Source organism: Phyllobates terribilis, unplaced genomic scaffold (genome assembly GCF_046119375.1).
Source record: "Phyllobates terribilis strain yellow unplaced genomic scaffold, ASM4611937v1 Scaffold_1__5_contigs__length_1240528914, whole genome shotgun sequence".
Lineage (NCBI taxonomy): Eukaryota > Metazoa > Chordata > Amphibia > Anura > Dendrobatidae > Phyllobates > Phyllobates terribilis.
Genome location: NW_027362761.1, coordinates 1135386979 through 1135399657, shown reverse-complemented (window position 1 = coordinate 1135399657; position 12679 = coordinate 1135386979). Strand labels below are relative to the sequence as shown.

General features: G+C 39.9%; 1 protein-coding gene across 2 annotated transcripts in view; it reads right to left on the bottom strand.

Moving 5' to 3' along the window:
* The window catches only part of DOK7 (docking protein 7), a 240908-nt gene that overhangs the window by 135423 nt on the left and 92806 nt on the right, over window positions 1-12679 (bottom strand). For both annotated transcript variants that reach the window (XM_073647623.1, XM_073647632.1), the window contains exon 5: window positions 5541-5660. In XM_073647623.1, coding sequence (XP_073503724.1) covers window positions 5541-5660 — 120 coding nt within the window. The remainder of the gene's footprint in view (window positions 1-5540; window positions 5661-12679) is intronic.

Sequence of the window (12679 nt, the reverse complement as noted above, 5' to 3'; positions counted from 1 at the left end):
AGTATAAGTAGTAGTATTATTTATTGGTTTTATTGATAATTGTTTATATATTTGTTATTATTCAATTAATTAACAGTAGTAATTTCATAAATAAATATTTATTTATATTTTTATATAATTATTATTATTGTCATTACTTTAAGTTGCAGTTTATGTACAAGTAGTATTAATACTTATTTGTCGTCTTATTATTATTATTATTTGTTTTTGCTGTTATTATTATTGTTATCATCATAATTATTACTACCATAGCAGTGATTATTAATCCAGGCAATAAACCTTTCTATGACATTCTAAACATAAGAAAAAATAAATGCAATTAAAACTGGTTTGTGCATTGAACGCTATAAATAGCAGGTGGTAATTCTTCCTGAATGTTCCGTTCTTCATTTATTTACTTTGTACACCCCCCGCCTGTCCCATGTGCAACCTTACACCCTTTAGGACAGTGAGACTCCAGTATACAGTGTATATAGATATGTATATTTATAATTGGCTCTGCAGTGCATTCTCGGGAACTCAGTAATAACACATGGAATATAGTTCTCATACAAGATATCGAATTACCTCTTGTAAGTCAATGTTTTTAGTTGAATTTTTTACTAAATAGAAAAGATTAAAAAAAAAGCAAAGGACATAGTGGTGGTTCATGGTCCCTGTAGGACAATAACTCTTATGTTCTCTCCATAGTATGTGTCTTTCAATAAGCCACGTGATGTTCTTCATTCATGGGAGCCTCCGGTTGCCACAAAGATTTAAAGACTCAGAACAAGTAGAAATAATTCACTTGCAGTGCCAATGATGAAAAAATTGCAAGACGCTACAAGAAATAACTTGTTTACATAATATTTCTGGACTTAAAGGGGTTGTCTGGCCTCTGGTCTATATGACTGGAGACTTGTGAATAATTACAGTGTGCACAGTGCAAGCTGTCAGGATTCTCCAGTACCAGTGGCAGGAGAGGGCGACCGCAAGTTTATGATTTCCATACTATCGGGCATATTCCGACTAGACGTGTCAAGCCTCACTTAGTTCACTTGTATTGAAATAGATCATGCACGTCTAGTCGGCTTGTGACCGCATGTTTGTAAATCACATACTTGTAATCATGCGCCTTTCACTCCTGGCACCGAAGAATCATTCTCAGCTCTCACTGTGCGCGTTGTGAGGACTCACAAGTCTGCAGTCACATAGACTGCAGACTTGTACCCCAAGGCCGGACGACCCCTTTGAGAGCTATGAACACCTTTTGAGGGCATTTTCCTTGAATTTAAAGCATGTCTTTTTGGCCAGAACGCATCTATCTGCAGAAGGGTTTTTACTCAAATTGTTTGTTCATTTGATTGACTTCTGTAGCTTTTATGTATCACAGCACATAGCTGACTGCAGACTATGATTTAAAAGTTGATTTGGTCATAAATCAGCTTAAAAAGATCACACAGTGGAGGAGAAATGAAAGCTGAGACAGCGTTCTTGAATTTCAACAATAAATCATTCTACAGTGGGCTATGTACTGTGATATCTAGAAGCTGCAGAGCAGAAAAACACTCTACTGAAAAAACACTTTCAGCCAAAGTACATATATTGAAGTTAAAAAATGACCCCTCCTCAAAAGGGTCCATAGTCTTTCTCTCTAGTTACACCTATGCTTTTTTCCCTACTGGGTGTGAAAACTGTTCAATGCTATTCTAAATGTCACGATTCAACCACTCACAGTGTCCTAAAGACATTGTGAGTGACAGCTCAGCTGCCCTATAGGATCAGGGACGTGTGGAGTTGTCAGGATTGTGAGTGACAGCAAAGTCACCCAATCTGAGGCAAGGGCATGCTTAGCTGTCAGCATTGTGAATGACAGCTCAGCTGTCCAATCTGGCCGTGCCTGTGGGATTTCCTCCAGGTGTCACTCGCTATGGGTGATTACTTGGCTATTTAGCTGGCTGGCAATGATTAGAATATTGCCAGATGTAGTTTAGCTCAAGTAGTGTGTGTTTTATCTGTGCTCGGAGTGCTTATATTCTGATCTTTGTTGCCCAACCTTGGATATGCCTTTGACCCTTTGTCTTGATCCACTACCTTCTTGGAATTTTAACCCTAGACTGTGACCTGACTATGCCTTTGTCTCACCCCTTTGTTTATGACGTACCCTCCTGGCTTATGACCTTGGACTCCTTGATTTTCCCATGAGAAGTGACTCAGCGTCACATTACCAAACAAAATGGAAGAAACAGCCACTAAATGAATATACACACAGCCAACATACAAAGAATACAGTTTGTGTGGCATTGATCTCCACCCTCCTGAGTGATGGTAGGATGTAGAACCAGCAGAGGACTCAGTTTGTAATTTGCCATATCAACAGGATAGGCCATTTATATGGATACACCTAAATTAAATGGGAATGGTGGGTGATATCAACTTCCTGTTTGTGGCACATTAGTATATGGGAGGGGGAAAACGTTTCCAGATGGGTGGTGACCATGGCAGCCATTTTGAAGTCAGCCAATTTGGATCAAACTTTATTTTTTTCAATGGGAAGAGGGTCATGTGACACATCAAACTTATTGAGCATTACATAAGAAAAACAATGGTGTGCTTGGTTTTAATGTAACTTTATTCTTTCATGAGTTATTTACAAGTTTATGACTACTTATAAAATGTGTTCAAAGTGCTGCCCATTGTGTTGGATTGTCAATGCAACCCTCTTCTCCCACTCTTGACACACTGATAGCAACACCGCAGAAGAAATGCTAGCACAGGCTTCCAGTATCCGTTGTTTCAGATGCTGCACATCTTGTATCTTCACAACATAGACAATTGTGTGGCGCCCCTGAGGGTTTGACCGCCACAGGGATGCTGCACTTCTTTAATGGAGTGTAGTGTTTCTCCTCTGAGGTAAGAACAGTGTGATAGTCGTGACCCAACCTTTGCATCCAACACCACATTTCTCCACCAGAGGAGAAAATAGACAATATAAGAGATAAAGCTAAAATAGACAATATAAGAGATCTCTTATATTGTCTATTTTAGCTTTTTAGAAAAAAATCTTTTTAAACACCTGTATCAATAAAGTACTTTTTAGTTATTTATTCTCCCGAAGTCCTTCATCCACTACCATTAGCGCGAATTTTAAACCATAGGTTACTTTAAATTTCATATTTAATAAAAAGCCATTTTGGGACTTAGTTCTTTGACTGCCTTCAATCGCTCTTTGACTGTCTCTATGCTGTCAATTACTGAGTGGACTGTGATCTCCCATCCTAACGCGGATCCTGTGTGGGCCCGCATCGGATGGAGACACAGCCCTCGTACCCCGGCCTTGGGACGAGGGGTAGGTTGTAGACAAGGAATGTCTCGACCCGGTCAAGGACCAGGACCAAGAAGGCCCGGAGCTTAAGAGTGTGGCTCCATAGCAAATGGATCCCAGGCAGGATGCAGACGGAGCGGTGTACGCCACCTGTCCTCGCCATGCTGATATATTCAGAGGGAGTCCGGCTGCAAGAGGGGTACCGGCCCCCGACACCCGACCTTGCTACTCCATGTCCTGGTCAGGAAAGCCCGGTAGGCCCAGAGGATCCCACCGGGTATCGGACGGAGCGGAGCTGTCACCCGTGCCCTTGTTCTGAGAGGAACTCAGAGGGAGACCCGGCCTATTTGCACACACACGGACAGGAAAGTATTCGGTCTGTAGTTCAGGAACACTCTGGTGTAGGGTCCCGACTGAATGCTGGACTTACTCGGAGGTTTTCGGACCCACGTCCCTGGTGACCGCAGGACTCCGCGGGGAGCAAGGAGTCGCCTTCCTTCTGCCAACTCTAAAGTGAGTAAAGCCTTGGAAGTTCACCCCTATGGCCTCCGGACTGTTTATTCTGCGCTACACCGCACGACGCGGCGCCCGTTTCCCTCTACTACTACCCCCTCCATCCTGTCCCTCTGCCCTGAGGCCTTGCTCCGCCTGTGGGAAGTAGTAATAACTTTGGCCGCCATAACATCGTGCCTCAGCGGACTGAAGCGGCGCTGGTGGCCCTCACCAGGTGCCACAGGTGGCGTAGTCGTAAATCAGCCACTCAACCCGGATAAGCCCACACCATCTCCTTTTTAATGTGACGGCCCTGAGCACGGGTCGGGTCCGGGCCACGGCTGCACCCCATCTCTCCATCACAGGACCCGACTCTGAGTCCCCCATCTCCCAGGGTAAAATAAAAGGGCTTTTCGAGTAGAGGCGTCACAATTGCCTTCAGATGACCCCAAAGATAAATGTCTAAGGGGTCAGATCGGGAGACCTTGGTGGCCATTCAACTGGCCCACGACGACAATCCACTTTTCAGGAAACTGTTCATGTAGGAATGCTCGGACCTGACTCCCATAATGTGGTGGTGCACCATCTTGTTGGAAAAACTCAGGGAACGTGCCATCTTCAGTGCATAAAGAGGGCAACACATCATCATGTAGCAATTTCAGCATGGCATTGAGGTTTCCATTGATAAAGAATGGCCCCACTATCTTTGTACCCCATATACCACACCATACCATCAAGATACGAGATGTGTTGCATCTGAAACAACGGATACTGGAAGCCTGTGCTAGCATTTCTTCTGCGATGTTGCTATCAGTGTGTCAAGAGTGGGAGAAGAGGGTTGCATTGACAATCCAACACAATGGGCAGCACTTTAACACATTTTATAAGTATCATAAACTTGTAAAAAATTCATGAAAGAATAAAGTTACGTTAAAACCAAGCACACCATTGTTTTTCTTATGAAATTCTCAATAAGTTTGATGTGTCACATGACCCTCTTCCCATTGAAAAAAATAAAGTTGGATCCAAAATGTCCGACTTCAATATGGCCGCCATGGTCACCACCAATCTGGAAAAGTTTTCCCCCTCCCATATACTAATGTTGATATTACCAACAATTCCCATTTAATTTAGGTGTATCCATATAAATGGCCCACCCTGTACATTACAGGATTTTGGTACATTTGGGAGAAGCAAGGACACATTTTTTTCTATTTTACTATTTATTAAAGGAGATTTTGATCATATTAATTTATGTAACAGTAAGCAAAGCAATTTTATATTAGTATCATTGGCAATTGCTTTCATTCAGTGTAAGGCTTCATTCACATGTCAGTATTTTCCACATATGAGAAAAATTGACTGATTATTTTGATCAGAATCTGATCACAGTTTGATCAGAGTTTGGTTTGAGTGTCATCAGTTTTTCTTGTATGTGGTGAAAAAATAAAGTTTCTCCACCTTCTCGTACATGATAATCAGTGAATAATTGGAGTGCAGTAGGATGTGTTTTTTTTTCACGGACACATAGACTTGCATTGGTGAATTTGATCCGAAGTTCGGCTCAAAATTGGACAACCCTCCGCAATTTTCAAAGACATTTGCTTGGCCCCAGAGACTAACACAGTTACGAGAACTATCGCTGAAAACCACGGATAGCACTTGCATTAGAACATCGGATGTGTGAATGAGGTCTTTCAAACTGCATAAATTAGTTCAACATTTTTACATTTCTAATATTAACCTGGCAGCACCGGGCGGAGACCGAATGGACCTTTTGTTGGAGAGATGCCACGGACGATACAGTCAAATAGGAAACTGATCTGGTCTCCTTCTGTGCAGGAGAGGAAAAATACACCGGCCCCTGTGAAGAAAATCCCATAAAAAATGATTAATGATTTATTTATCTGGAAATTATTTGATCAGAATTTTCACTATCAACATTTCTCATTCTTGAAGTCAGCTATGGTTGACCTAAAACCTTAGTCTCTCTTTACTCCTGAAATGTCTCTGTTACAACAGATCTACTTTTTTATATAGACACGTTACCTCTCCTTTGATGACTGTTTTAGTAAAAGCTTGAATTCCTTATAATACAGCAATTCTGTGATATCTTTCCTCTGAACGCTGTGTTATATTGTTCCTTCTTGAAATGTATGAATAATTAAGAACTGGGTGTTACCGGTATGGGGGGATGTCCCGACACAGTGTGCCATTGTTCAACCAGGGCTCTGATGGTATCAAAGCATGAACGTACACCCCCTTTTGACAAAGAAAATATTACCAGGAGTTTATCAATTTATTCATAAAAATTCAAAGACGAGTAACAGAGAAACAGTAGAATGCTTCTATCTGAAAAAAGTTATTTGGAATTATTAATAGGGATGACATGAATGATATACAGTTAAAGTCCACTTTTTAATAGTTTTATTGTGGAAAATATATTGTAATATTTTATTGTGAATAAAGAAGTAAATACGCCCGTGTTTGATACAGTATTTAAGAGGGATGGTCAGACGTCATGACCTAGAAGCAGTGTAGACTCCGTATGTCTCGGTGTGACATCTTATGACCATGATTATGCAATTAAACGTCTTGTAACATCAGTGTTGAGTGCCGTATTATCTTAAAGGGGTTGTCCATTACCTAGACAACCCCTTTTTAACTAAAGTAGTCTCCCTTATAAAATAAAAACCCTTGTGAGAGAATTGGATCACACCGACATGACACTCGGCTCAAACTCTGATAGAGTTTGATCTGAGTGACATTGGCATAATCGGCCCGATTCTCTCGCATGAGAGAATCGATGCCCGTGAGACCGTGGCCTAAGAAGGAATCTCATCCTATCACTCATGGTTTAGTTGATTATTTATTTTACACTTTTTGTTATTTATTTTACAAAACGTTTATTATGATGAAATTGGTGTGTTTTTTAAGCCATACAAAAAAGCTAAGGTTCCATATGCGCTCTGTTTGTCGCCATATGCGCTCTGTATAGCACCATATGGTATGTCTGGGATTATTCCATATTATGACACCAGATGGGGCACATCACAAAATTTGGCAGGAAAAACATCTTTCATCTTAATATGTATTCTAAATAGGAACAATGGACACTGATCGCAAACGAGGGGATGATAAGGCACAACTAAATTAATAATTGACCATTGAACGGCTATCATGATGGATTTTAGGGACTTGGGATGATGGGGCACATTCTGAAACCCTTCATTTAGGCACCAAGATATTTTGTCCAAATCATGATCTGATGCCCCCCCTTCAAGTCTCCTAAGGGGAATATTAAATACAGTGATAAGTGGGGAAAAAAAAGGTTTTCAAAATGTAAAAAAAACATGAAAGTTCAAATCACCCCCATTTTGACCCATTAAAAATAAAACAACAATAAAAAAAAATACCACATATTTGGTATCGCTGCATTTGTAAAAGCCAAATCTATCAAGATATAAAATAAATTAATCTGATCAATTATGTTTTTTTTGGCCACTACAACACTGCAATAAAATGCATTAAGAGGCGATCAAAAAATCATATCTACCCGCAAATGGTATCAATAAAAACGTCAGCTCAAGACGCAAAAATTAAGACCTCACACAGCCCCAGATCCCGAAAAATGAAAACGTTACAGGTCTCGGAAAGTGGCGACAAAAGCAAAAAAAAAATTTCTTGCAAATTTCTGAATTTTTTTACACCACTTAAATAAAAAAAATAATTACACATGTTTGGTATCTGCATACTTGTACCGACCTGGAGAATCATACTGATGGGTCAGTTTTACTATACAGTGAACATGGTAAATAAAAAACCCAAAAAACAATTGTGAAATTGCACTTTTTTTTGCAATTTCAACGCACTTGGAATTGTTTTTTTCTTTTTCCAGTACACTATGTGGTAGAATCAATGGTGTCATTCAAAAGTAAAACTCGGTCCGAAAAAAACAAGCCTTCAGATGACTATATGGATGGAAAAATAAAAAAGTTATGGCTCTTGAAAGCAAGGGAGGAAAAGAAAACGAAAATGAAAAAAAGGAAAATGGCCATGGCGTGAAGGGGTGTCTTCTAGCCCAAGATGAATTCTCTATAGCTGTAGAGCCATTCCCACCAGCTCTTCAGTAGGAAGAATCTGCCAAACAGCTCCCTATATCTCAGCGTCTGTGAGGGACATGGAGGAAAGGGTATTTTAATTAAGTGTGTTGCATCAGTCTTTCCAGAAAATGTAAATCCAGACATATTAGTGATGGCCCCTGCTTGCAAAAGGGGAGTAGATGTTCATCTCATTTACCTTCTAGGAGTTATCTCAACGATTCTAGCTGCCATGCTTATATAAAGTAACAAGCTTTGCCAACCGCATGACAGCCCGGTATAATTAGCAATGTTTGCTACTGGGTTGTACATAGGTTAGATGACCGCAGCACATAATTCACCATTTCTATTTGTGTTTTATATGACCTAAAAATGAAGGGCGGTAACAACAACAACAACACTGTAAAGGTATACACTAGCAACAACTAATGTCGCATTATCCGCTCGCCAGGGCGATTACACTGGACGTCTCATGGTCTAGAAGAACGAGCATATCTTATTAAGGAACTTTTCTGCTCCCCATGTTAAATTATTTCTCTGTCAAACTGTTCTTTACGTGCTTAGGCGATATTTTTATATTTATCAAGAAAACTTATTAAGAAAAAATATATATACAACCCTGCAGGATATGCAAAGTGTGCAAAACTCTCCATACAAAAAAAACAAAACAACATCACACAAGGGAACAATGAGTTCCCCATAAAAGACCATATAACCTGCACTAGTAAGGGGGTAATATACGGCCTATGATACCCATGCAACAAGCTTTATGTTGGCCGGACTATGAGACCCCTTAATAAAAGATTAGGGAAGCACATTAGAAATATTAAAAATAAATTTGAAGGGCACCCCCCTCGAAACTTTTTAAAGATAAATACAATGGTCTTGTAATGGGGATTGAAGTAACCGGCATCCAAATTATACAAAAACACAGGAAACAAGACAATTTTATCAAACAGATGTCAAGAGCAGAAACAAACTGGATTTTCAAGCTGGATTCCTTGAGACCAAAGGGTCTTAATAGTGGGATAGAGCTATTTGCTTTTAATTAGGCACTGTGCCTTTAACTGCGATAAACCACCTCCCACGTGGACATGTATATAAAGGAGCATAAGGGAACCATAGGTCATCCCTGATGAAGGATACCGCAGTATCCGAAACGCGTAGGATCTTTTTGACCTTCCCTGCTATCCGTTCTCAACCCAGGTCACGTGATCGCCCAGGATCTGACGTCACGCAGGTCCTTGTACGCAGGTCCTATTACCTGAAGCGCTCTGCCGGAGTCTCCGGCCGGACTCCGGCACTGCCTCCTGCTCTATGGACCGCAAGCTTCCACTTCACCTGCACGTGCATTACCAATCCCTTCTTCAAGGACGCAAGGTAACAACCACTTACCTGCACAACACGGGTTATCCCGCATCGGATCTTTCACATCTGTGCCTGCCATTCCTCCACAAGAAGGTTTTTGTTCTAATTGTTCTCATTACTCTTTTGCCTCTTGCACGCATGAAAATCTAACAGAGCCTGTCGGCTGTTTTTAGATCCAGTATCTTAAACCTGCCGATTCTGATATCCTTTGTGCCTACAAATCAGACCTACAATTAAGCTGAACATCTCAGCTGACTACTCTAACAGTGAAATACCAGCACTCTATTCCGGCCAAAGCGTCAGGAACTCCGCTGACTACTACAAAGCCAGATTGGCATTATTATCAAACAGACGAACCTATAACCCTGGTAACTATCTTTACCTCTTTATTTCTCGTTGCCTCTTATATACCAGAATTCACTAATATATTCTAGTTACCCACAGGTAACCCCTTGAATTAATACTCTGACCAACCAAAATAGTGTGATATCACGGACGTCACTCAGCTAAAAGATCAAGCTACAATACAGCTCGACCACCGCATTGATGCCAATGTATGGTAATTATAAAATGCATTAATCCGAGCCTGACTCACAATATTTATGCGCCCTGTATGGTTTTTATATTGGTCTTGCCTAAATCCCTCTCAGTCCCCACAGGACATTATCCTTCCTGTCACAACACTGTATATGGTTTAACAAATACAGACAGCAAATCTATACCACTGACCATGTAATTATTTCTAAAGGCATATTGCATTTAAGTGATAATATCTCTCAAATCTCATATTGCATATTATTTATTTAATTATTTATTTAGTTTGGGTATCATAACCACACCATCGCCGGATACACTGAATATCCACCGGCCTAATCTATATCTACTACCACTCCAGGTATAGTTAGTTCACCACCAAAAAGTAACCCTAAAAGGCTACAAAGACTAATATTAACAGGCTGTATACTTCTTACAGGTTTCCATAGGTTCTGGACCCCTTAGAAGCCTCATAACCTATCAGATTGACCCTTTATACATCTATGAAGTCAACCAGCCACAGCGCAGTGCACTTTATCCTTTTAATTCATACTTTGTTTCATCAATTTATAATCAAATTTTAATTTATTAATAAATACAATTTTTAAGTGTCCTCATACTCTCCTTATTTCCTGATCCCAGTGAACCAGCGCGGTGGTAAGCCAATTATTATCTGAAACCCTCAATATAGTACGGGGTATATGGTGCCCCCTACCACCTGGTGCAGGCAGACTGTATGACTTTTCAGCTCCCCTAACTTGTTTTTTGATATATACAAAAAAAAGTTGCAAAGCTGTGTAAAATGTAAAGAGAACAAGAATGCAATGATTTGGAAATCTCTTATCGCCATATTTTATTCACAAAAGAACATAGGACAAAGATCAGAAGTTGAACGTTGGACATTATTCCATTTCATTTGAAAAAAATTAATTAATTTGGAAATTGATGACAGCGAGACATCTCAAAAAGTTTTCCCCGGGCCATGTCTACCAGTGTATAGCAGCTATCTTCTCTTTACAACAGACTGTAAGCATTGGGGACGTGAGGATACAATTGCCAGAGTTTTGGGAGAGGAACGTTGTCCCTTTCTTGTCTGATGTAGGATTCTAGTTGTTCAAAAGTCCAGGGTCTTCTTTGTCAGATTTTTTGTTTCAGAATGCACCAAATGTTTTTTATTGGTGAAAGGTCTGGACTGCAGGTAGCTGGTTCATCACCTGAACTCTTTTTTTTGTGAAGCCATGCTGTTATGATGGATGCAGTATGTGGTTTAGCATGGTCTTGCTGAAATATGCAAGGCCTTCAAAGAAATACACATTGTCTGGATGGAGCATATATTGTTCTAAAACCTCTCAGCATTGGTAGTGTTTTTCCAGATGTGTAATCTGTCCATGCCATAGACAATAATGCAGCCCCATACCATCAGGGATGGTTGCGTCGAATGCTTCTGATCTGTGCGCTAACAAGCTGGATGGTCCTCCTCCTCTTGAGTCTGCAGGATACAACGTTCATGGTTTCCACAAAAGAACTTCAAATTTTGATTTGTCAGACCACAGGACAGTTTTCCGTTTTGCTTCAGTTCAATGACCTTTAGGCAGGAGAGGACAATACAATTTCTGGAATGTGGGGATGTATGGCTTCTTCTCTTCATGGTTGAGGAGAAGTAGGAGATAGATGTACTGGTAGACGACACTGCTGTGAAAAAGGACTAATTCCACATGTTGTAATACTTCAAGTAGCTTTTATTTAATGTGTTTCAGATTTTGGACCGAACCCTTTCTCAAAACTGAACAACCATTTTCTTTGCATGATGGAGCATTCACCTGCATTTGTGGATTGAAGTGCGAGCTGTGTTCACAGACACTGATTTCTGGAATTATTTCTGAGCCTATGCAATGATTTGCATGACAAAATCATGGCTGCTTTTGGGTCCGTAAATCACGAGCATCCAATATTGACCATCGACATTGTCACTTGTAGAAATGGATTTCTCTAGAATCTCTGAATTTTTTGAAGATATAATGTACTTTAGATGGTGTGATAGTCAAAGCATTTGTAATTTTATGTTATAGAACATTTTTTGGAAATTGATCCACAATTCTTAGACCCAGGTGTTCACAGATTTATGAACTTCTGACCATCTTTACTTCTGAGAGACTCTGCCTCTTTAATATGTTCTTTTTATACACAGTCATGTGACTTAGTTAAAAAATTGACCCTCCAGCTGTTTTTCATTAGTACCACTTACTTTCACAGCTTTTTGTTAATCTTGTTCCAACCATTTTGAGATGTGTTACTGCCATCAATTTTGAAATACCTTTTTTTTTTAATTGAAATGGAAAATATCTAACGTTCAACTTCTGCTCTATGTTCTGTTGTTAATGAAATATTGTGATTAGAGAGTTACAAATTATTATGCTTGTTTAAAATAGAATTGATAAAAGTTAGCATTTGGCATGATTATATGTCACAATGTCCTTTAAAAACTGAATTAAGCCGCTTTGATTCAACATGTAAACACATTATCACCTATCCACAGGGTGCCAACTAAAACCATTCAGCATTATTAAGCATGTATAGTAGAATAGTTTGGGATTTGAATTAAAGTATAATTTTTGAACTACAGTATGGAAGTATTATGTGGATTATTTAAAGGGAACCTGTTATATGATGTCATCATGGCCTGAACCATGACCAACTTCTGTATTACAAACTGCTGCAGTGTTTCAGAGAGGCATATCCCTTTTGGCTTCTCCCTGACTGACAGGGAGAGACCTGTAGATCTAGCTGAGCGGACAAGGAGAAGCCAGAGAGGACATATTGACAACCAGTCTAGCTGAGCCGGCAGAGAAAAGCCAATGGGCCCATATCAAAAGTCAGTCTA